General features: G+C 47.5%; 1 protein-coding gene across 1 annotated transcript in view; it reads right to left on the reverse strand.

Annotated features, from left to right (window-relative positions):
* The window catches only part of SPRED2 (sprouty related EVH1 domain containing 2), a 115885-nt gene extending 100451 nt beyond the window's left edge, over positions 1-15434 (reverse strand). Inside the window, exon 1 of the mRNA XM_072741072.1 lies at positions 14976-15434. Coding sequence (XP_072597173.1) covers positions 14976-15001 — 26 coding nt within the window. The 5' untranslated portion in view covers positions 15002-15434. The remainder of the gene's footprint in view (positions 1-14975) is intronic.
* Positions 15435-25344: the final 9910 nt, after the last annotated feature.

Below are 25344 nucleotides of genomic sequence, written 5' to 3' on the forward strand. Positions count from 1 at the left end.
TGCAACTATTTCACTCTACTGAGGAAGGGCAATGCATCCTGCACTGCACAGGGGCAATTTCAACAGATGTGAGTGCTGTGTTTCCACCGAAGTAACAATACTAAAAACAAACATAAACAACATTCACTGGGGTTATTCCCAAGTTGCAAGTTTGATCTACAAAGTTAGTTAATTTTGTTCTGAATTCCATGGCGCACTTGATCTTCCAATAAGCATAACAACACCCTCCTAGAAACAAAGCTTTTTACAGCAATGCCTACTGCATTTAAGTAAGGCCAGAGAGAAGAGTCCTGCCCCTGTATGACAGAGAAACAATTATTAGCGGCCTCCTTGACTCCAGCCTAGCCTGCACCCTCTGACTAGTTCAACTTTGCATTTGCCCACATATCACATCAGCACCTCTTTGCTTCAAAACCTTGAACAGCGCAGTTCCTTGTTGGTGAGTATCCCCACCTGTCACGCGAGAGACTGGGGTTTGATTCCCCAACGGGGAGGCACAAAAGCGATTTTGGGGATCCCTGGGTGGCTCATTGGTTTAGTGCCTGCCTTCGGCCCAGGGCGTAATCCTAGAGTCCCGGGATCGAGTCCTACATCGGGCTCCCTGCATGGAGCCTGTTTCTCCCTCTGCCTGTGTCTCTGCCCCTCTCTCTCTCTGTCTCTCATGAATAAATAAATAAAATCTTAATAAAATAAAAATAAAAATAAAATAAAATAAAATAAAATAAAAACCTTGAACAGCTCTGTCCTACCTAAGAACAAATGTCCAAATACTTGCTTTGTGAGCCTGGCACTCAACAGCCTCCCAAAGCTAGCCTCAGCCAACTCAATCACCTCTTTCTCTGAGCTCCCCTGGCATAAGCCTAGAGGAGTTTCCTGCCTGTGGAAGAAATCCTTCGAAAAAGAGACAGACACTTCCTCCCTATGTGGCTTGTCCTGTGCCTCCCCATTAGGGCCACCATCCTTATCTGAGTCCTCTAAAATTCAAGACCCAAAAAAAAAAATAAAATAAAAAAATAAAATTCAAGACCCAACCTACTGAAAGTGAAGGCTTCCCTGACTGGAGCAGCAAAAAGTGTTTTAATTTCTGCTTTGTATTTTTATGTTTTAAAAAAAGAGTATCATGCCAACAGACACATGAAAAGATGTTCAACATCACTAATCAGCAGGCAAGTTAAAACCACAAGAAGTTACCACCTTACACCTGTCAGAATGGCTAGCATCAGAAAGACAAGAAACTGGGGCGCCTGGGTGGCTCAGCCGGTTAAGTGTCTGCTTTTGGCTCAGGTCATGGTCCCAGGGTCCTGGGATCAAGCCCTGCATCTGGTTCCCTGCTCAGTGGGAAGCCTGCTTCTCCCTCTGCTGTTCTCCCAACTTGTGCTCTCTGGAGCTGTCAAATAATTAAATAATAATAATAAAAAAAAACAAGAAATAACAAATAATGGTAAGGATGTGGGAAAAAAAGGAAGACTCCTACATTGTTGGTGGGAATGGAAATTGATACAATCATTGTAGAAAACAGTATAGAGGCTCCTCACAAAAAGTAAAAACAGAAATGCCATAGAATCTAATAATTCTACTCCTGGGCATTTACCCAAAGAAAACAAAGCTCTAATTCAAAAAAATATATACAGTCCTATATTCATTGTAGTATTATTTTCAATAGATATGGAAGCCACTCAAGTGTTCATCAAGAGATGAATGGGTGGGGTGCAGGGGTGGCTCAGTCAGTCGGGCATCTGCCTTCCACTTGGATCATAATCCAGGAGTCCCAAGATCAAGCCGAGTCGGGCTCCCTGCTCACAGTGGGGAGTCTGTTTCCCCCTCTGCCCCTCACCCCATTTGTGCTCTCCCGTTCACTCTCAAATAAATAAACAAAATCTTTTCCAAAAAGACAGATGAATGGATAAAGATGATGTAGTACACACACACACACACACACACGCACATATACACACCATGGAATATATTAGTCATAAAAAGGAAGGAGATTTTGCCATTTGCAACGAAATGGACAGAGCGAGAGGGTATTATGCTAAGTGAAATAAGTCAAATAGCAAATGATTTCACTTATACGTGGAATCTAAAAAAACAACAAAGTAAGCAAAGTAGAAACAGACCCATAACACAGAGAACAAAATGGTGGTTGTCGGAGGGGTGGCGTGGGAGAAATGGGGAGGTGGGGAAGGGGCGTGGGGGGTACACGCTCCCAGCTGCAGAACGAGTGAGTCACAGAGATGAGAGGTAGGTACAGCACAGGGAAGACAGACAATGGCGCCGTAATGGCATCGAGCGGTGACAGATGGTAGCTACACGTGTGGTGCGCGCAGCACGAGGCACGGGCCGTTGAGCCACTGTGTCGTGTACCTGAAACTAACGAGACCTTGAGCGTCAGTTGTGCTGCGATTAAAACAAAAACAGACTATTATGCTTATAAATAAACAGGAACACATTTCCTTTGACATTAACTCTCCCTGCAATATTTGGAACTAGAAGAGTCCTTCGGTAGTGTTTTAGGTTATTCAACCCCTTTATCTGAGAGATGAGAAAGCAGAGTCCGGAGAAACCCGACAGCCTGGGTTGCGTAGGAGGCCCGTGGCAAGGAAGGACCGGGAACCTGGGTTTCCCGACCCCAGAGCCGGCCACGCTGCCGCTATCCCCAGCACAGGGACTGGACAGCTGCCCGCGGCGGCCCGCAGGCGACCACTGGAGACAGGGAAGACTCACGCCCCCAGCGCTCCCTCCCTTACTCAGAAGACCCAACACCTGCCGAGTCTCTAAGGGACGTGTCCTCATCATTTTCAACTTCTCCTCAACCTTCTCCAACTAAACTTGGCCCCTACTTTTCTCAGACCTTCCAACCCATCCGCCCTGGGAGTAGGGCCGCACCCTCGTCTGCACGCCTCCCCCAAGATGACCACACTCACTAAGTTCTCACATCCAGAACGAGGGCCGCAGGGATTCCCAAGTTTCTAAGTAAAAAAGACTCATACGGAGAAAACTCGGGGACCGGCTCCCCTCCCCAGGGATTACAGCTGTGTTTGTTAATAACCGTGAGTTGAGAAAAATACACAAATATCCACCACGAATTTTTAATGAGGTCATGACTGTTATTTTAGAAATGTGGCCACAGGGACGCCTGGGTGGCTCAGCAGTTGAGCACCTGCCTTCAGCTCAGGATGTGATCTCGGGTCCTGGCATCGAGTCCCACATCGGGCTCCCTACAAGGAGCCTGCCTCTCCCTCTGTCTAGGTCTCTGCCTCTATGTGTGTGTCTCTCAAGAATAAATAATTTTTTTTAAATGTGGCTACATACATTGAAATAGAGTAATAGATACAAAAAGGTGACATTATGTGTTCAGTACAGACACTTGGGAGTGCTTATAGGATCTCAGCCACTGGTTTAACTGCTGGGTGGTGACATCAGATCAAGACTTTCAGATGGAAAAAGAAAAAAAAAAAAAAGACTTTCAGATGAGGTATCTAAATGCTAGGGCAAGGGGAGGTTAGTCTCCCATCACCTTCCCATCAAAGAAAAATATGACCGGCTAATGTAAGACACAACCAGAGGGTCATTAGCTCATTTTGGATTTCCCACTGCATCTGCCTCCATGTTGTAGTTTTACTATCATAAGCAGTGGGGTATTTTTTAGTACCCACTGTTTTGGGGGAACAAAGGGTCTCTTACTTTAGGCCCCTGATCTATTCTTGGCTTTCCAAGCAATGCTGCCTTCCAGTGGAAAGCCCCATCCCAATTCACATTCCAGTCTTTTCCCCATCTCTCACCAGGAATCATCTCTGAAGAGTAAGCACTGACAAGTGATGGATAATTTGCATTTTAACCCTATTCAAATTTGGGTAAATGGTTTAATATGCATGCTAATATTCCATCATTATTCCAATTAAGGAAACTATTATGTTAAAGTGTTTAATCAGGAGAATTAAGGAGAACTCCAGACACCTAAAATTAACCTCTAATAGTCTTGACATTCATTTCATTTAGGTGCAATTTGCCAAGCTATAAGCAACTCCCCGCTTAAAACTTCTGCTTAGGCACGTGGGTATTTCTGATAAGACCTAAAAGCAATTCATTTCCTAACTAGATTGCTGTCTGAAAGAATAAACTGAAAGGGCTGCAATTTAAATACAATCAAATCCCCAAGCAGTCGCATTCCAGAAGACTTAAACACCATCATCTGCGTCCCCAGGAACAACAATGCTATTCGCATCAGAAACAACACAACCACTTCCTCTTTCTCTGACCTTCTCTGTTTAATTACTTCCTGTGATTTCTTCTAGGGCTGAGCACGCCTGCTTCCCAGGGCTGCAGGCTTTCCATACAAGACGGATTTGTCTGGAAGGTGCAGAATGCCAGCTGACCATAGACATTCCATACAAAGTGCCGGGACTTCGTATTTCTTTTTACAGGACGGATTTCTTGGGCCTCCTGGCATTCACCAAGAACTTTTTTTTTTTAAGCCGTAAGAAAAAATTCTCCCAGCACATTCCCATCTAAAGTCAAAGCTGGAAACCCTGCCAGGGATGGAGAAGTGGCTGCCTGGTAATATCCCTCCATGCATAAGCACCACCTTCCCATCCAGTGAGCTTCTTCAACAGATTCCAAATGCCAAGTATGTGAAGCCGACTTTGAAGACACAAACCTGGCAGCTCTGAGCTTACTAGCATCACAACCATAGGCCCTTGCAACTCATAATTTTGACCCATGGATCAGCAGCACCAGCGGCACCTGGAAGTTTAATAAAAATGCAGAATCTGAGGGGTGCCCGGGTGGCACAGTCAGTCAAGTGTCTGGCTCTTGGTTTCCGCTCAAGTCAGGTCATGATCTCAGGGTCCCTGGGATTGAGCCCCACACTGGGCTCCGTGCTCTGCGCAGAGTCTGCTTGAGATTCTTTCTCCCTCTCCTTCTGCCCCTCCTGCTTGTGCTGTCTCCCTCAAATAAATACATAAATCTTGGGGATCCCTGGGTGGCTTGGCAGTTGAGCATCTGCCTTTGGCTCAGGGCATGGCTCCTGTAGTCCTGGGATCGGGTCCCCTGTCAGGCTCCCTGCATGAAGCCTGCTCTGTCTCTGCCATTCTCTCTCTTTCTCTGTCTCTCATGAATGAATAAATAAAATCTTAAAAAAAATACATAAATCTTTTTTTTTTTAAATGCAGGAATCTGAGGCCTTACCAAATCACAATCCTCCCTTTGCAAGACTCTCAATGCAGGTTCAAGTTTGATCCTCCTCTCAGAACAGTGAGGCTAGAACACAGGCCCAGGAGAATAGTGTGCGTTGTTATCCATTCTGCTCATTCAGATTTTCAAGGATAAGGTGGCTAGGTCTTTTCCCCAAAGAGGTACCCTGTAAAGTTGCTCTTTATATCAGTACAGGAGAGGCCACCTCCGTGGGCACTGCTTCCCTCCCTCCCAGAGGAAAAGGAACGCGAGAAAGAAATGTCACCTCACAGTTTTGAGGTGTTTTCAGGATTCAAAGTGAGTTCTAATTTCATTTGCTCAATAATAATATAAATCAAGCTGCACACACAATTTTGTTACACAAGAAAACTAATGCTCTATGAAGTTACGACCCATAATATTCTACAGACATGGGATCTAAAGTCGAAGGACCTGGAATTCAAAATAATAAATTCTGCTCTGCGACCTCAGACAAGATACTTAACCTCTGTGAGTCTTTTCCTTGCCTGTCAGGCATGTTCCTTCCACATGTGAGTGTGCAAGTGTACACAATACACACACACCCTAAAAATAACTTGAAGAGCTTGTTAGGCCATTCTGGGAAGGGCATGTCGTTCCTTTAATGCTCCAGGTAAAGAGTTCCCCCCACCCCAAATTTGGGAATCCCAAAGCATGCAGATCTAGCTAGGAGGAACTCTGAAGAAGCAACGGAAGGAAAGAAAAAACTCCGAGAGTCATTCATCAAGATGATGCTGTCCTCATACCTCTAATGAATATGAAGTGCCTAGCACCCTAGAAGGTAAAAGCTCCCTAAGGACAGAGACTCCCTCTGAGTCACAGCTCTGGTACTCTCTGGGGGATTAGGTGTGCTGTAAGTGAATGGCACTCAACGGCTAGTCACTCCTTTCCTCCAGCCTCACCACCCTGGTTATTTATTTTATCCAATATGATAATTAATGAATAGCTTTGCAGTTAGGGTCCAAGTATCTTCTAAAGTCAAGATCTTTAGATTCAAAGTCTACCATGCTCTGAATGGACACCTGTAATCTAGTACCCCCTAATTCTCCCTAGTGTAAGAGACATCTAAGAATGGATGGTAAGGGCCTCAAAGCTGGTTCAAAAACAGAGACTCCAGACCTGAAACCTGTTTATATGCAGATTAATTAAGAGGACACCATTAGGCCTTCAGGGCCAGAAGTAACACTGAGCCAATGTATACTACCCTGGAAGAGCAGGCCTGTTTTCAAACTTTGAGTCTGAGAAAAATCACAGATTTGATTTGGCCTATTAAGTGAAGGAGAACGATTTAATCACTATATTAAGACTATATTCACACTTATGCAGCTTTAAAAGATCTGTAAAAATGAGTAAAATTACTAGGATGCTGATTAAATTAAACCTCTGATCTAACATTCACTTTATTTTTTGGCTGAAAATGTAAAACATAAACACCAACAGGACATGCAAGTGGACAAAACAAGTCATGAGCCAACTCACTCCTAAGGGAACCTTCAGCCAGCCACCCCCTCAACCCAGCCCATCCCAAGTATACGGACTCTTAGAAACAATCTGAATAACGCGTGAAAGGTTTCTCAACCACAAACAAAAATGGCAAGAAAGCCAAAGATGCTACTAAGAGGTAAGTACACCGACAGTAAACAAAGGAGGCAAGCTTCCACAAGACGTGAAATCTCAAAAAGATAGCCAACTAGGATCACTGATCCTAGTGCTGGCCAAAAGCCAGCAGGGCCTTACTGGTATTACAACACCAGAACTAAAGTGCTACTCTAGGTCCTAATAGCACAGCACCAGAAAGCCAAATAAGCAAAATATGACTTCTAGGCTTTAATTGTCCTCCTAGAAACCCCCTGGAGCAGGTCACTTCAGCTCTCACAGGCATTATGTGGGAATCTTATTTCTTGCCTCAAAAGGTTGCTGTGCAGGTAAAATATTGTTAATGGGTATCTTCTACTTTGTAAATTCTAAAAATAAATCATACCTTGCTCTGTGACAGGAGACACTGGAGGTACACTGGAGGTGGGTGAGTCCCACTGAATTCCCAATTTATCAGGCACTGTGCTGAAGTGCTCTACCTTCCCAATTTCATTTCCACTTTTTAACAGCCAATGGATCAGAGAGCAGCGTGAGCTTCATTTACATCAACCAGGGCTCCAGGCTTCAGACATTTGCCAGGGGCCCTGACTAAAGCACGGTGTGACCACAAAATCCATGTTTCTTCCCCTACCATCATGGCAGCCTGCCCCTCCTAGAAGTTTTGAAAAGGCAGTAACCGCAAAGTCTTTTTGGGATGTAGGTACAGTAAGAATAATAGTTTATATTTTGATATAAGGTAAAATCATTTTTCAATTAACGAATATTTGCTTTCACCAATCAATAGACGTTTGCAGAAAGCCTACTAAGAGCTCAGCACTCTGCAAGGCTATGGGCGAAAGGCTTAAGAAGCTATTATTCTCACCCCTAGAAGGGCATATAGGGCCAATCTTCTTTGTGCATTCCCAGGGTGGGATGCACATACAAAATAAGAAGAGCTCATCTGAAAAATCAATACTGGAAGCCAGAGCCAAAGCAACGCAAGGAGAAAAAGAAATAAGAAGAATAAGTAATGAAAACGAAAAGACAAAAATGTCATTACCAGATGAACTAGGAAAGACAATTAAAAACTTAACCTGATAATTAAGTTTAAGCACTTAGGAATGGACCAGAGGGAATATATATAAGAACAAGAACCACCAGATTTGAAAAATCATTATATCAGTACACAGAGGAGCCGAAGCCATACATTTCAGAAGCTGCCCTCGTTCTAATCCCTTCAATCGCCAGCTCTAAATGCTAGGATGAAGTCAGAATCCATTTCTTCACCTCTGCGCTCTACGTGAATGCAGAACCAGGAATTCAGTCTTTAAATAAATAACAAACTACACTTTGAGGAGGGCATAAAAAACATAAGCACAATTTGCTATCTTGTGCACAATACGCCACAAGTGAACACCCTGCGGACAAAGTCTACCTGAGAAATTAGTTATAAAACAGTTGTCACTTAATTTAGTGAACTCCTATGCCAGTTACTATCAAGTATTTTACTAAGATCCTGGCCTGACTTCCTTCCCATGACATGGGACACATGTCAAAGCTCCAGTAACAATTCTTCATGCCCACCCAGGGCAAACACAGAGACGGTACTCTCTGCTCCACAGGGCACTCTGTGCACCAGTGCAAAAATATCCCTTCTACTCCAGTGACTACACGCCCCAGAAAATTACTTAAAGAATCATCAATGTTCTAGCCTTAAATATTGATTAAAAAGAAGCATTTAAGGGATCCCTGGGTGGCGCAGCAGTTTGGCGCCTGCCTTTGGCCCAGGGCGCGATCCTGGAGACCCGGGATCAAATCCCATGTTGGGCTCCCGGTGCATGGATCCTGCTTCTCCCTCTGCCTATGTCTCTGCCTCTCTCTCTCTCTCTGTGTGTGATATCATAAATAAATAAAAATTTTTTTAAAAAAGAAGCATTTAAGACTTTTTATCAATATGACTGGGTCTCAAAACCAACCAACCAACCAACCAACCAACCCAGTCCAGTCCAATTTACTTGAGAAAATAAGCCAAAAAAGAAAAAAAAAAACCAAAAAAACCCACACACCCAAACTTGCTGCTCTGCCTCTATTATCATCCTGTTCAGTTTCTGAGGATTTTGCTGTCAGACTGCGTATTTGTGTTCCGCCCAGTAATAGAGGAACTATGCCAATATTGGTGCTCATCAGCACGGCTGTCTCCGACTTCAAGTGTTGAGACTCCATCAGAACCCTGCAGCTACTGCAAATTGTTAATATTGTGATTTCCGCGGAGATTCTCCTGCAGAGGCAGAAACAGAGGCCTGGGCTTACTGCACTCAAGATCCTCCACTTCCCAACTCCCACAATAGTGATTGGAATCAAAATAGTTTTGACTTGTCAATCCCAGATCACTACCAGATAGTTAGTTCTGCACCCAAGTACAATAGTTCTGCACCCAAGTTCCACAAAATGTGCCAAGGACTTCATAGGAACGCAGTTTCTCAGAGGAGGCTTACCCACACTGTAAGTCAGCCAAACACAATGATTATAATTACTGCAGCCGTTGGTAGGGACAAAGCATTTTTAAATAATTAAATCCAAAAATACAAAAATAAATAAATAAATAAATAAATAAATAAATAAATAAATCCATTTCTGTTAAGTTCAACAGACATTTATTAAGCAACCATAATGTGTCCAATGGTATTGAGCCAACAACTAGAAGACTACTAGGCAGTTGAGAGGTAATCCTCTCAACTCAATGAATCCAAAAAGCTCCTATTCTGGTAAGAATCTAGCTAGGTATAAGCCCAACTCTAAATGGTGAGAACTGCCAAACAGTGTAGGGAAAAATGCTATCAAGAGTCCTCAGTCTGGGGGCACTGGGTGGCTCAGTGCTTGAGCATCTGGCTTTGGCTTAGGGGGTGATCCTGGAGTCCTGGTGGATCGAGTCCCGTATCAGGCTTCCTGCATGGAGCCTGCTTCTCCCTCTGCCTGTGTCTCTGCCTCTCTGTGTGTGTCTCTCATGAATAAATAAATAAAAATCTTAAAAAGGAAAGAGTCCTCAGTTTTGACTTGAAGGGGGAGGTGAAGAAAGTCTAGGAGGATCTCATAGAAGGAGTGGCCGCAGAACTGATTGGTGGGGAATGACCAGAATTTCACTTGATGGGAAGGAAGAAAAACTTCAGAATAAAGAGCATGAGTAAGTAGACTGTTGAAGCAAAGTAGTTTGGGTATTTGTATTGATTCACTTTTACATATTTTATTTGGTTAAAGCAAGTGGAAAGCAGACAGGATCAGCCATAGCTAGAAAGGAGGGAGCACTGCTAAGTCCTTGTGGAAACAAGCTTAGCAGATGGAGAGAAGTCCAAGTCCACCACCTAGAAAGAAAGATGTACAGCCTCAGAGTAGGCACTTCACTGTATACGAGGATAATATCCTCTCTTACAATTTTGTTAAGGTCTTTCCAAGTTTTTTGTTTCATCTTGCTTTCAAGATCTTCTGATGAATGAACCAAATTCCAGTTCTGCGTAGCCAATTGCATGCTTTTAACAATTTAAGGAGTTCTATATATGTGGAGTAGAAACATCCCTTTTTAAAGGCTAATGCAAAGAAACTGAATCAAAATTTGTTGTACCAAGTCTAATTTCTAAAACTGCTAGAATGAACGTACAGCTAACCTCCAGCAATAACCAACTATGAATTCACACTCCCATTATCTTAAGGTGTATCATGGAATTAATTCTCAAGCCCAAATTTATTTAAATTCACTTTAATTCAGTATGTGCCTCATAGCAATTTCAGGGAAGATAAAGAAGTGGAAAAAAATTACAATGACAGACTGTCATCGATTCAGAAGAATTAAGGACAGCATGACTGACAGAAACAGCGAGAGCTCGGAAGTCAGGATGACTAAGGCTGGCCAGCCTGTCCTCTTCCGAGAAGGTACCTCACAGTCCTTCCTGAGCCAGGCTCCTTCATTTACTAATGATACGGCCTTGGACAAGTTACTCAACTTCTCTGGGCCTCAGTGTCCCCAACTATAAAGGGGGGAAATAATACCCTACCTACCCCAGAGGGCTGTTGAGAAGACTGAATGAGTCAAGGGCTATAAAAAAATGGTTGCTCAGGCAAGCAACTTCACTTAAGCCTCCTCCTCAGTCAAATGGGGTAACTCCGGGGCGCCTGGGGAGCTCAGTCAGTTCAGCCTCTGACTCTTGATTTCGACTCACGTCATAATCACAGGGTCGGGATTTCATGCATGGTGGGATCAAGCCCCGCATCGCATCATCGGGCTCTGTGTTCAGCAGGGAGTCTGCTTGAGATTCTCTCCCTCTGTCCTCCCATCACTCTTGTCTGCACACACACTCTCTAAATAAATAAAATCTTAAAAAATAAAATATAAATGGGGCAACTCCTTCATAGGATTATTTGAAAATGAACAAGCTGAGCTTATAAGAAACGTATCCCAGGGCCCTGCTAAGAGCCAACACCAGACACCTGTTCTATGCTTGGTGCTCAACAGGAGGCTTCACATGCTATCTCATTTAATTTTCACAGCAACTCCATGAAACTGGTAACATTCATTCCCATTTCATTCACTCCGTTAAAACCAAAGTGATAGGTAAGTAACTTGCCTTAGATCAGAAAGTGAGCAAATGGCTGAGCCCTGAGCCTTAATGTACATTAAATGCATTTAACTCAGGATCTTTATTTGGCACCTGGCTGAAAGGACAGTTGTAAAAGACATTTTCAGGCAATTGGGCTGAATGTTAAAGACAACAGAATGATTCTTAATTTTGTGAAGTGTGATGATAGTACTATGGTTTCATGGAAGAGTATTCTCATCTTTTGGAAAAGTATGTTCAAGTATTTAAATATAAAGCATTCTGATGTTTAATTTCTTTGAAATGGTTCTGCAAAAAAAAAAAAAAAAATTTAAGGGAAGACCTTCCAACATTAGGAAAAACATGACTAAGGAGGAAGCTACAAATCCATTCTCAGCAGGATATGTCTTGCAGAGAGGTTTATGAGAGCAACAGAATAGCTAAATGGTAGCTCCATGTTTTCTGAATTAAGCTCATGTGAGAAGAGTTCCTTCATTTTGTCAACAAATTTCCAAATCGTTCAAGAGCCTAATCAAATGCTCTAAAGATACAGACAAAATGCCTAAGATCAAAATATTTTTTTCCACTCTCATTTACAAAAGATCATTTTCAATAGTTTGTGGATGCTTTTTAGTTTTGAATCATTAAAAAAAAACTGTAAAATTTTAAGTTTTTACATGCATTGGTAGCTGGAGTGGGATCAGAGGAGACCGGTCAGAGTATTTTCTATATAGAAGCTACATTTCAGGACAGTCGGCAGAAAGAGCAGATAAGCTTTCCTGAGCTAGCATATGTTTATTAGAAAAGTTTTAAATCGACATGGAAAAGAGCATTAAGCTAAAATATTTATTATTTTTTAAAATTCGGCACAATTTTGCCAGTTGCAAGATTCTGACTTCTTGTACTCTGATGCTAAATGTATTTATTACATTTCTGTACCATTTAGCAAAAACCTTAAATATATATGGACTCTCAAAAAAAAAAATCTATTATACCTAAGACATAACTGTAACTCCCAAAGGTCTCCAATTTGAGGTCACCAAATCTCTTTATATAAAACACACCTGGTCTACTTCCAAAAGGTTACCTGCAGGACCCCAAACATAAAGCCATTAGAAGAGAAAATAAAAGATCAAAATGCATACTAGAGGAGGAATAAATAAACCTAGCAAAAACCTAGGCTAACTATGACCGCTGTAATCCAGTAATAATTTTAGCTCTGAGCTTCCAGACAATGGTTGCAAAAAAAAAAAAAAAAAAAGGAAAAGGAAAAAAAAAGAAACCCAACGACAACAAAAAGGCAATCACAGCAAGCTCTGCAATCCAGAGAGAAACCTTCTTCCAGGCACTAATGTTTAAAAGGCATTTTTCAGATGGGTCATTACATAAGAACTTGAACAATACAATGGACAGTGTCCACAAACGGCAGTTAACAGCCCATGCAGCCCGTGTGCTTACGGGCTTACATTTCACGTCTCATGCCAAGGTCATTACATTAAAAGTAATCCCAGGAAGGCCATTTCTGCAGTAGGCTAAGGCGTGCTACAGCTTTCTGATTAACTGAAACCAGAACCTGTCCTCAAAACCCACTGTCTCAACTGGGCTTCTGACAGCAGTGGGGCAGCCAGTTCCAAGCTCAAGTGCTCTGAAAGCATGAAATAGAGGCCGTCATTTCTTGCTGATGATCCCACCCCAAATCCTTTTGCTTTGGCTGTCAGATGGGGTAGGATGCAAAGCTGCCATGCTGCAGTGCAAAGGGAGAGGCCGGACCAGTACTCCCAAGGGTATAAAGCCAAGGACCCCAGCGCAGGGCGAGTGGAACCAATCTCCAACACGAATCCCAACGTCCAGAGCAAGGCCACCATCCCTCCCTGCTACTACTGCTATTTGCGTGTGCAGGGACAAAGGAAGACCCAGAGAAACACTGGCCTATTAGTCCAGTCGGAAGGGAACAAGGCCCAGCAGCATATTTCTTCCTCCCAAAAGCAACTTTTTCCCCCCCATTTTACAGTTTCAAAAAGCAGCGTAGGAAGGCAAAGGCAAAAAAACGTTAAAAAAAAAAAAAAAAGATCAACAGCGGTGGTGGCATCGCACAGACATGCACTCGAGGCGGGCTGGTCTCCAGCGGCAGGTGTCTCAGCAGACCAGGGGTGACTGCAGTCCAACATCCCCAGGGTGGGGAACAAGGGAAGGCAAGTCCCTTTGCCCAAACACCCACCCTCTCACCCTCTCCCGCCCAGCCTGGCAACAGCAGACGCCAAAGGATAAAGGGGCATTTAAAAGAAAAAAAAAAAAAAAAAAGTAGATTCTTAATAAGAGTAGAGCACAGCACTCGGTCACCTGCTGCAAGAGAAGCCCTCGGGGTCACCCAGCCCTGAGTCACCTCCCCTCTCGGCACGGTCCAGGCTCGCAGGAGCAGAGGCCCCCGCAGCCCCCGCGCCCCCGCGCCCCCGCGCCGCCCAGGGCTCCGCGCCCCAGCCCGCGCCACCGCTACCTTCGCTAAGGGCAGCTCTGAATGAAAGGAGCCGAGGCAGGCTCCGGATTTATGAATGTGCAGGGGAGGAGGGGAGGGATATCATGTGACAATAAAGGAGAGCGTCTTATTCACAAAAAAAAAAAAAAAAAAAAAAAAAAGTGGCTGGTGGCGGGCACAGCCGCTGAGCAGCGGGGACGGCCGCCGAGCGCTGACCGCTCGGACCCGCGGCCGACGACCTCAGGCGCCGGGCCCAGGAGCCCGCCTCGGCTCCCCCTGCACCGGAGGCGCCCCGGGCGCGGGTGGGAGGGCGGCAGCTCCGGCTCCGCGACCGCCAGGCTGCAGGAGCCTCACCTTGGCCCGGGGCTGGGCGAGCGAGCCCGCGGGGGGCGGCGGGTCACCCGGGCCCCCCCCCCCGACCGAGCCCCCGAGCACCGCCCCCTGGGGCCCGCGGGCCGGGCACGCAGCCCGTGCACCCCTGCACCCCTGCACCCCTGCACGCGCGCCCCCGCAGCCCCCGCCTCGGATCCGCCCCCCCGCGGGGCGCCCGTCCCGAGCCCCAGGGCGCGTGCCCACGAGCTCCCCCGCGCCGCGGGACCCCTCCGCCGCTCCCCCGCCGCGCCGCGCCGCGCCCCGCCCCGCCCGGGGATCCCCGGCTCCTGCAGGCCCCCCGCGCGGCCCGCGCCCCGTCCTCCCTCCGCTCCGCCGCGTTGTTTTTTTTTTTTATGAATGAAAATGTGGTATGCAAATGAGAGCGATTCAAGAAAAACGAAATGGCGGAGCCCGGGCCCCCGGTGGGCTGCCTGCGGGACCGGGGATGGGGATGCGGACGGCGGGGCGGGGATGGGGAGGGGGTGGGAGTGGGGGTGGGTGGGGGGGGGGCGAGCGGCGGGGCGGGAGCCGCGGAGCCCCCGCGGGAAGACCCACCGGCCCGGGGAGCCGCAGCGGGGTGCCCGGTCCTTCCGCTCCGGCCGCGGGAGATCTGGGGGGGGGGGCGCCCCGAGGTCACCCGCGCGCCCTCGGCCCCGCCGCCCCTCCCCACTCCGCGGGCAGGGGCAGGGGCAGGGGCAGGGGCAGGGGCGGGGGGCAGGCGCCAGCCCACGCCGAGTCCGCCCCGCAGCCGAACTTACTCGTCCGGGTGTGTTTCCTCGGTCATTTTCCTGTTCACCTCGACGCCTGTCCCGCGGCGGGCAGCCCGGCTCCCTTCATCTTCCTGCGCGCTCAGCCCCGGCTTCACATCCCCGGAGACCGCCCGATGGGGCTGGGGAGGGGGCGGCGCGCGGGGGCGCGGGGGCGGGGGGGGCGCGCCGCGGCGCCCGGGGCCGGCCGGAGGGGCTCGGGGGCTCGGCCCGGGCGGAGCGGGAGCGCCGCGGGCGGCGGGCGGCGGGCGGCGGGCGGCGGGGGAGACAGAAAAACAAGCGCGGCGTGCGGCGGGCTGCGGGGCCGGGGGAGGGCCGGCCGCGGGCGGGGGCTCGGCCGGGGTCGCCCCGGGGCCCGGGCCAATCACGGTTCCGGGGAGCGGCCGGCGGCCGGGGGAGGTGCGCCTGGGAGGCGGTGCAGGGCGCCCCGTCCGAGCCCCATCTCCCGACCCGCCGCTTTACTCCATATTGGATCCTCACCGCCGCCAACAGGAGGAGGAAGTAGGGCGGAAGCGATGACGTCTTCCCAGCGGCCAGAGGTGGTGGAGTGCAAAAAAGCTTCCTACTTGCGACCGAAAAAAAAAAAAAAAAAAAGGGAGAAGAGAGAGGAAAAAAAAAAAAAAAAAAACTTTGGCCCGCCTACTGAGCATGCCCGCTCCCTTGCCCCCGCCCCCCGGCCTGCGCTCCCGGAGGAGCCGCGGAGCGGAGCTGTGTGTGCGGCGGCTGCCCGGCTCCGATCCGATCCCTGCTGGACGGCGCTCCGGGTTTTGAGAAGCCCGGGAGGAGGGAGGAGGCGGGAGGGAGCCGAGGGCTCGCGCACATCTGGCTCCAGTTTGGTTCCCTCCCTGCATCCGAACCCCTGGATTAACGGTGGTGGGGGCGGGGGCGGCGGCGCGGAGTTCAGGGGAGGCCGCAGGGGTGCTCGGGCTTGGAGGACCAGCTCCCCCGCGCTGCGGCGGGGGGGGGGGGGGGGGGGGCGGCACAGGTGTTTTTGCCAAGGTTCCGAATGGCAGAAGCTTTTCAGTTTCTCATGAATCTTGTGATTTTTTTTTTTTTGTCTTGCTAGAGGAGTGGACGTTTACGAGGAATCGATATTTGTACTTTAAAGAAAAAAAAGGTAACTCCATCACAGCTCAGAAATGCAAACGCATTTCAGTAGAAATGATGGGCTTCCTCGGGTTAAAGGGGGGGGGGGCCCAAATACATTTTAAAAATTACTTAGTAAACCTCTCTCGTGTTGGAGGATGGCCCTTCGAAGGCCCCAGTTACTGGGCCATAGGTTACCAGTCCGGTGGGCTTTGGCACACTGAGCGGATACCCGCTCTCCCTACCTTTTGCCTTTAAATGATGTGTCTTGTCTTGGCTCAGGTCCATGAACTGGGTGGGCCCATGTTCTCCAAAGCAGCACTGTCTGGGCAATGGACAGGGCACGCAACCTGTGCAGTTAGTTGCACAGGGATCTTTACTTGGTCTGACATTCTGCTGTTGCAGTTTTGAAATTCTTTGCAGTGTTGGAACAAGGGGCTCCACGTTTTTACTTTGCAGTGGGTCCCACAGATGACATAGTTGTTTAGTGCTTTTTCCTGGGGGTCTTGCTAGATAGAGAGCAAGAAGTACAGTCCCTGCCCCTTCCTGCTCTCCAAGCACAGTAGACATTGCACCCTACTGAATATGCCAGGAGAACGTGCAGAGATTTTAACCAAGTAGCAGCCATTGAACAAATTAAGAGATTAAATATATGTCTCAAATGTAGTATACCTAAGGTGTGTATATATGCATTTAGAGAGCCACAAGTGTTTCAAAGATAGTAACAGTATCACCTTGGGTCAAGGAGAAACTAGTGGTTTACCCTAGGCCTCATGCCTATCAAAACCATGATCTTTGTGGACATGTAGAGGGGTTCGCCTGCCTTTGATACTGAGTGCTGGTGTGTAGTGCTGAAAAGGGAACTAGACAGGGAAGGAAAGCCTGGGTTTGGTTTTTCCCTAGCAGCCTTGAGCCCTTGACTGAGACTTTTAGCACTGAGTTCTTCAGTTTCTTTATAAAACAGGGATAACAAGGCAAGTCTTGTCTTCCTCCGGTTTTGAGGCCATTGAGAGTTTATGAGAAAGCAGTGAACAAAGGCTAAGGCATCTCTCCAGCTCTCACCTTTGGTCATTGCTTTTCTCCTGGAGGAGCTGAAAGAGATCCCAGTCATTCCTGAACTTCCAGGGACGGACATTTGTCCATGTCACAATTATCCACCCAATGGGCATCTGTGTGGCTCCACCTTCCAGTTTAAGAAGGCAAGGTAGCAATAGTGGCAGTTTAAGGAGGCAGTTTAAGAGTGACCGAATGGCAAGGGGGCAGGTGAGATGATTAATTCGTGCAGGTACATAAGCGAATCCGTGTCATCGCCACTCATTCCTCCAGCGCCCTGCTAATAGCAGTGAATGACTGGCCCAGGTGGCAGAGCAGACAGCCAGAGGAGCGAAGGAAAACATTCTAAGGTCCAGGAGTCACCAGCAACGCACTTGGATGCCCTGATGCCAGATTCCATCAGGTCCTTTGGATTTCTGAGCCTTGGGTACAATACTTGCAGTGACAGAACACCCACAGCACAGGGTAGCTGGGAAGAATAGACGGCTACTGTGTTAATAAGCAGCACACTGCAAATAGATTCATAGCGACCCTTTCTCCTCCCCGGCCCATTGTATCATTCGGTGCTACCCCCCCTCACTTTCGTGTTCCTCTATAAAGAAACCCTTCCAGTTCTCTCCTGCCTCGTTCATCATCCAAGAGGGGCTTTTAAAAATGGAAACGTTCTCAGCAAGTCACCTCCTGGTCCTCCCCCATCAATTCTTGGGACTCCTGCGGCTCCATACAATAAATGGCGATGTGGGGCGAATAACTCTGATACGTGTTTATTGATCTGAATTCGGGGGGGGGGTTACCAAAGTCTACTGAGTTTGCTGCCAGGATAGCGGGTACCACGGATTTAGGGCTTCCATTTAATGACATTGCTGGAAGAGCTAAATACCCACATCCGTGCCCCCCCCGCCCCCCGCCCCCCACCGGCCCAACGGGGGACGCGCAGCTCTGCCCACGACCTCGGGGCGAGGTCGCACAGCCTCAGCAGCGGAGTCGATCTTCGCGCGGCTGCACGCACAGCCCCAGCCCCCGGCAGGACCCCCGCCTCCCGGCCCGGGGGGGGGGCGGGGCGGGGCCGCACCCCCCCCCCCCCCGCGGCTCCTTCCGCCGGCCGCCCGGAAAGCCCGGAGCGCGGAACCGGAGCGCCCCTCGGCGGCCGCGGATCGGGCATGCTCAGTAGACGCGCAGGGCCGGGCCCCCGCTCCCCGCCGGCCGGCGCGGGCCTCCCCCACCCCCTCTCTCTCCCCCCCTCTCGCGCCCTGCGCCCCTGAGCCCCTGCGCCGCGCCACCGCACCCCACCGGGGCTCGGGCTGGGGCCGCGAGGGTACGTCGCCCGGGGTGGGGCTGGGAGTGGGATCCGGGAAATCCCCGCCCATCCCCCCGGCCCCCGGCCCGGCCTCGGGGCGCGCGGGGGCGGGGCGGGGGCGGGGCGGGGGCGACTGCGCGGCGGGGCGGTCGGTGCGGCCCCGCCCCCGCCCCCGCCCCTCCGGGGTTTCTCAATGACCGGCGCCCCGAGGCGCTCCCGCCGCGCGGTGGTGGGGATCCGCGCTCGGGGCCTCAGCTCCTTCCGGTCTGCCCGGAGCCCGGCCCCGCGTGCGGCCCCGCAGCGCCCCGCGCCTCTCTGCCGTTGAAGCGGCGGCCGCGTGCCCGGCGGGGTGCGAGCAGCCCAGCTGTGCCCCCCCGCCCCGGGGCCGGCCGGCAGGATGGAAACCCAAGCTCTCGTAACGACGGAGATGATGCAAACTTAGAAACTGACCCTGCGCCCGGGAATGAGCCCCCCCCGCGCGGGGCGTCCCAGCCCGGGCATGAATGGCTGGAGCCGGATTGCATAACCCACGCGGTATAAATAGCCGCGGGCGGGCGGGCGGGCGGGCTCCGTGCCCCGGCGCGGCGCACTCCCGGCTCCTGCCCCCTTGCTGCTGCGCGGCCGGGATCTTAAGTGGCGGAGATGACAGGCCCTTGTCCCTGCCCCCTCCTCCCTTGGGGTCACCTACTATGAAGGACACGCCAGCCTCGCTGCTTTCCGAGGTGTAGGAGACAGGCTCAACGGCAGGTGCGGCGGGGCAGCACCTGTGCGCGTGGGGCGCGCAGCGGGAGGCAGAGAAAGGGACGAATGAGTGACAGGCCCGGGCAGCCTTCTGGTCGAGAAGGTGTAACCGCGTAGGGTGAGCCTCTGGAGTTTCAGTTTACACCTCCAGCAGCCTCGGTTTCTGAGCCGATTATTCAAAGGGTCTTTCGGCGGTGGACTGTGGCCCTCGCTCCCCCGACCTAGGCCGCCGCCTCCGGAGAAGTGCAGCTGCTTTCAGCAGAGCTGGTTCCCTCTCCCCTCTGAGGCTGCAAACATCCCCGACAGTTCAGAGCCCTGGGGACCTTTGAGGCTGGGCGGGGGTTAGTGCGACGAGTCTGTTTAGCCATTCTCCAGTTCTAGAACCCTTAGAAGACTCAGCTGTGTCCAAGGCGGCGGAAGTATGAAAACCCATTCTTTGCAACAAATATTTCACAAATGTGTGGTCATTTTAAAAATGAAAGTATGCAGAGGGTTTCCCCCCCCTTCTCTTAAACAAGTTTCAACTTATTTTCCCAAAGTAAGAATGACCAGTGCTTTGCCAATGGGTTTCTGGCATGCCAACGGCAATAGTCAGGCTCAATATTTTTCAAATTGTCCTCCAGACTGCACTCAAAGTGTGAGTAGTCTGAGGCAATGGGGATGCAGAAATGAATGAACCCAGGGAGTTGCCATCTGGGGGTTAAATCCCTTGGGATTTAAGGCCTGTCAAGAAAACCCTTAGGGCAATGGAGTACCCCTCCAAAACCTCAGAGTAAGCTAGAGAGAAAGCAGAGGTCCAGGAAGGGAAGGGGTATTTGAGCTGGGTCTTGATTAGATAACTGGGAGTAGGGGCCTCCAGAATAGCCCAGGGAGCACAAAGATGCGAAACAGTATGGGGGAGCCGGGGAGTAACAGGACCTCCAGAAGGCTAGGAGCCAGGTCAGGGAGGCCACATGGGCCACGCTCAAGGACCTTGGACTCTCCTGAAGTCCTGGAACCTTTGTAGCCGGTTCACAGCTGATCTTTGTCAGTCCCGGTTCTTTGTAGTGGCCTCATAGTTATGCAAATGTGGGGCAAGTGGACATTCATTGTCCTAGGATTTAGGGTGCAAAACCACATTCACAAACTGATAGCCCCTGGGCCACTTAAGGCCCCAGACAAGTTTTGTTTTGCCTGCTTTAAAAGAAAAAAGAAAAAAAAATAGCAAGTTAACAGTTCAAAATCAGAATATTTCGCATAAAAATCAAGATTTTTGGCTCCTGAAAAAAATTCCAAAGATGCAGCAACTGTGACTGCCCAATTCCTGCTTGGTAACAATTTATTGTCTGGGGTGGCCGCTGCCTTGTCTGTCAGGCTTCTGGCTCCTAGAAGCGTTTGTGGTTTTAACCTCTATGTGAAAGAAACTTTTATGACTGGATCAAGGCCCCTCTCTGAGACCCCAAGGAGGCAGAACTTGTCACTGGGTGCAGCAGTTTGCATGAGGAGCCCTGGGGCCTCTTGAGGAGGAAAGATACCAATTCCCAATCTCCTGCCCCAAGACTCTGTATAGAGAAATTGGATGAATCTTAGGGACTTTAATGTGATTAGGGGTGACGGGTGGGGGAGGGGAGGGGGGTTGTTGCCCCAAGATTCAGAGACACAACTGACAGTTGCCACCACTCAACTTTGGGGTCTATGAAATAGGTCAGGGAGTAAGAGATATACAGAGGCCGGCAGAGAGGAAAGCAGAATCTAGAGATAGATAGCTAGCTCCTTGCGGACATCATATGAGCAACTGGGTTCAATCTTGCCTGAAGCTTAAGGATGATCTGGACTCTTAAGATCAAATTGGGCTGCTGTCACTTAGAGCCAAAAAAAAAATTCTACTAAAATAGAATGCCAGATTTTGGATAGTGAAAAAGATTGGGAGGAACTAAGGAATGGAACAGAAGGAGAATTTTAGAATGTGTCTTTGCAATTTAACATAGGGACATCTGGGGTCAATGCCAGGAGTTTCATAGGATTCTGATTTTATAGAACGGACTTCTTCCAGGAAGTTAGTCAACACTGTTATGAGTTGTAGTGACTCTGTTTATGTCACCATCCCACCAACACCACAATTCACATCTCCCACTTCCTCAGTCTTAACGTTGTTTTTCCTACCTTTATTCTCTACCCCCTTTCTTTTGTGAAGACCATAACCAAGAAAGGAAACTTGATAATGAATTAAAAAAAAAAAAAAAAGAATCAGAGCTTTTAGAATTGGAAGAAATGAAAAATTGCTTGTGGCAACCTGGGCTCTAATAAACCATTTTAACAAGTTTTCTTTTGGAATGGATAAAGGGAAAAGAGAATAAAACTCAGGAAGATATGGTTCCTATATCAGTTAGCTTTTGTATAACAGACCACCACAAAATTTTGTGGCTTAAAACAATAAATATCTTATTATTTTCATGAGTCTCTGGTCTGTTGACTCAGTGGCTCTCTTGGCTTTGGCCAGATCATCTTGGGCTGGATGGTCTAGGATGGTTTCTGATATACTTGGTGGTCGGTGGGCTAGTTGATGTAGTAGGGCCTGAGCTGGACTAGCTCTTCTCTGTTCCACATGACCTATTTATCCTCCAGCAGGCCCTCACAGATTAGATCATATGGCGGTGGTGGGCAGGGTTCCCAAATCAGCAAGAGAGGTAAACCCCAAAGTGCATGCATTTTTAAAGCCTCTGTTTGCGTCACATTTGTTAATATCCTATTAGCCAAATAAGTCACAGCCAACCCAGATCAAGACTCAAGGAGTGGGAAAATAGACTCTCTTTTTTTTCTTTTTTTTTTTTTTTTAGAGAGAGAGAACAAGCAGAGAGGGAGGGGCAGAGGGAGAGGAAGAGAATCTTAAGCAGACTGCAGGCCCAGCACAGAGCCTGACACAGAACTCCATCTCACAACCCTAAGATCATGATCTGAGCTGAAACTAAGAGCCAGATGCTTAGCCAACTGAGCCATTCAGTGCCCCTAGACTCTCCTTCTTGATAGAGTGGCACAGTCATATGGCAAGGGATGTGCACACAAGAATGAGAGGAACTTGTAATAATTTTTACAATCTACTTAGGTCTCTAACCCAAGTTTCACAATTAGGGAAGGATATTAGGATATTTATAATAATAATATACATTGATCACACTTTTAAGTATTGTATATTTGTGGTGCATATAAAATATACATGTATAAGTATATAAATATATGATTCATAGTTTTAAATATCATATATTTAAATATAGGTTATTATTTTTATATAGGGGTACTATTGATAGAATTAACTCCCACCTTTATAGTCACTGATTTATGACCAAATAACTAAAGTTGCTTAATGTTTAGATTTGTACATGCTTTAAAACTCTTCTCCATAATTTAATAAAGAAAGAGACCTTCGAAACTTATTATGCTTGTCCTTCTTTCTCAGCATGAAGATCCTATCTCTGATATGCCTTGCCTCTTAAAATATGTGTATTCCTAAAGAGATCTGGGCAATTAAAATGTTTGTAAACCAAAGCACGTATAAAAAAATACCAGGGAAGCTAAACTAAGTTTGCCATAGATTGAATCATATAGAAAAGCAAATAATCATCCCCAATTTGTTCATTATATTAAATCAGACTTTATGCACAGTTTTGGAATTAGTTAAAGCAAGGCTTGCTTGTATACATTTTTGATGATGGCAGAGGTGGTACTCATGGTGGTATAGGTGATGATGATGGTGATGATGACAAAGGTATTGAGAAACGGTGATGATAATGGAGGTGTGGAGAGGTGATGATGAAGGTAGAGTGGTAGTGGTAGTGCTGGAAGTGACGGTAGTGGAGGTGGTAGAAAGATCTGAAATAGAAACTGTGAGTTTGGAGCAAGAGTTTCTCTATGATCCTTTCACCTGAACCCAGACATACAGACATCTGGGCAAATATATTGAAGAAAGGAGTAGAAAAACAGTATGTCAGAGAAAAAAAAAAGAAAAATGAATAAATTGTAGGGTGAGATGCCCTGTACGCCAGGCAGTTTCCCACAGAACCAGGAGGGCCAAGCAAGTACTGTTCCTCCTGGCTTCCCTTGGGTATCACTTCCTCCAGAGGGTTCCATCACTTCCCTTCAGTGGGGCTAGATGTTCCAATGTCTGGCCTCATCTTCCTCTGTCCTAGGCTTCTTTGCACATTATGTAATTGTGTATCTACTTATATATATTACCTTCCCACTAGATTGTAAGCTCACTGACAGAAGAGACTACCTTAGTCTCTCTTACTCGATCTAGAGTCACTGTGGCCCATAGTGGGTGTCCTGCAGTACTTACTGAGTGAATGAATGACAGGCCACCATGGCTTGCCTTCTTTCTTTTCCTCTAAAAACATATTTTGTCCCATGGGATCGGAGAAAGTAACCTTCTGAATAATTTCCCATGTGTCACTGGCCCAACTTGCTGGTGTCAGATAAGGGGCTGGGAAAGTCCACAGTGGAACAGTAGTATAAAATAATATAGTACTAGAGTTCAAAGGACATTTTAAAGAACCACCTGTTTTAAGATGAGGAAGCTGAGAGAGATAAGCCCAGATAAGTCAAGTGACTTAATTAAGATCACACAGATAGTTAGGATCATATCTAAAACCGTAACTCAGGAACTCAAAGTCCAAGTTCCATAACTAAGGTGCCTTTGTTGGAATACAACCAGATGAACCCTTGGCACTTCTAATTATGCTCATGGGAAGCAATGTTGCTTATCAGCGTTGTAGCTTCATTCATGAAAGAGAAAATGAAGGTTTATTTTTAGTTTTCCAAAGTCTGCCTAGGAATGAATATATATATATATATATATATATATATATATATATATATATATATAATTTTGCATTGTGGCTCACATTAAAGTTGTGGGAGAGAGGGAGTGTATGTAAGCGCACGCATGCACAAGAGGAAAGGGCAGAGGAAGAGGGAGAGAGAGAATCTTAAGCAGGCTCCATGCCCAGCGTTGAGCCCAATGTGGGGCTTGATCTCACGACCCTGAGATTATGACCTGAGCTGAAATTAAGAGTCGGATGCTTAACCAAGTGAGCTACCCAGGCGCCCCATACAGTGTATGTTTTAATAAAAATAAGGTAATATTAAACATCCTCTTTTGTAAGCCCCTAAAAAAAACCTCAGTAATAATATGCATGTGTTCAGAGTCCTGTCTCATACATGTTTTTGAGGAAACAGCTATGATTTGATAACATTCTCTTTAGTATTAATGTACACATTCATAAAAATAGTTGGCAAATAGTGACAGATGGCAAAATAGCCTCATATAAAATATTTTATTCCTCTGTGACTCTGCTATAACCCATCTAAACTTTTACCTTAACATTCATTAAAAATATTGAACCTATTTGTTCAACTAGCTTTCTTTACTAACTATATCATAAATTCCTGGAGGGGAAGGGGAAAACGATGACCAAATTAACTAAGTTCTTTCTATATACACATAACTATAACTATATCTATCAGAATGTGTGATGCATGCAAACGTTTATGGAATGAACAAAAAATACGCTGGTACAGGGTTCTTTTGCAGTTATAATAAATGTTTTGCAGGCAGATTTATACCATTATTTGCATTGAAATTCTCATTTCAAACCAGTTAAGATCACACAATAATTAAGATCACAAAAGAAACAAACTTTGCTTTATCATCAACATCATCATGAATCTTTCAATGGTTCTACACTTGAAGTTTCAGCCTCAAGTTCTGTTAGCTCTGGGTTGAATTTTAACCGTAGACATTTTACTCAATGCTAAAGAGCCCAAAGATAAGCAGAAAATCCATCAGATACCCCAATACTTCAATAAACTTGACATTTTGGGTTAGCTGATTTTTAAAAATTCAAGTGGCAGGGGCGCCTGGGTGGTTCAGTTGGTTAAGTGTCTGCCTTCTGCTCAGGTCATGATCTCGGGGGTCCTGGGATTGAGCCCCACAGCAGGCTCCCTGCTTGGCAAGGTGTCTGCTTGTCCTTCTCCCTCTGCCCCTCCTCCCACTCCTGCACTTGTGCTCTCTTTCTGTCTCAGATAAGTAAATGAAATTTTTAAAAATTCAAGTGGCAGAGCACATGTTCATTTTTATTTCAATACTTGCTGTCACATAGATGTCACATTATAAATATATTATATAATCTCCACTTCCTTCCTCATTTC

This window comes from Vulpes vulpes, chromosome 16 (genome assembly GCF_048418805.1).
Source record: "Vulpes vulpes isolate BD-2025 chromosome 16, VulVul3, whole genome shotgun sequence".
Lineage (NCBI taxonomy): Eukaryota > Metazoa > Chordata > Mammalia > Carnivora > Canidae > Vulpes > Vulpes vulpes.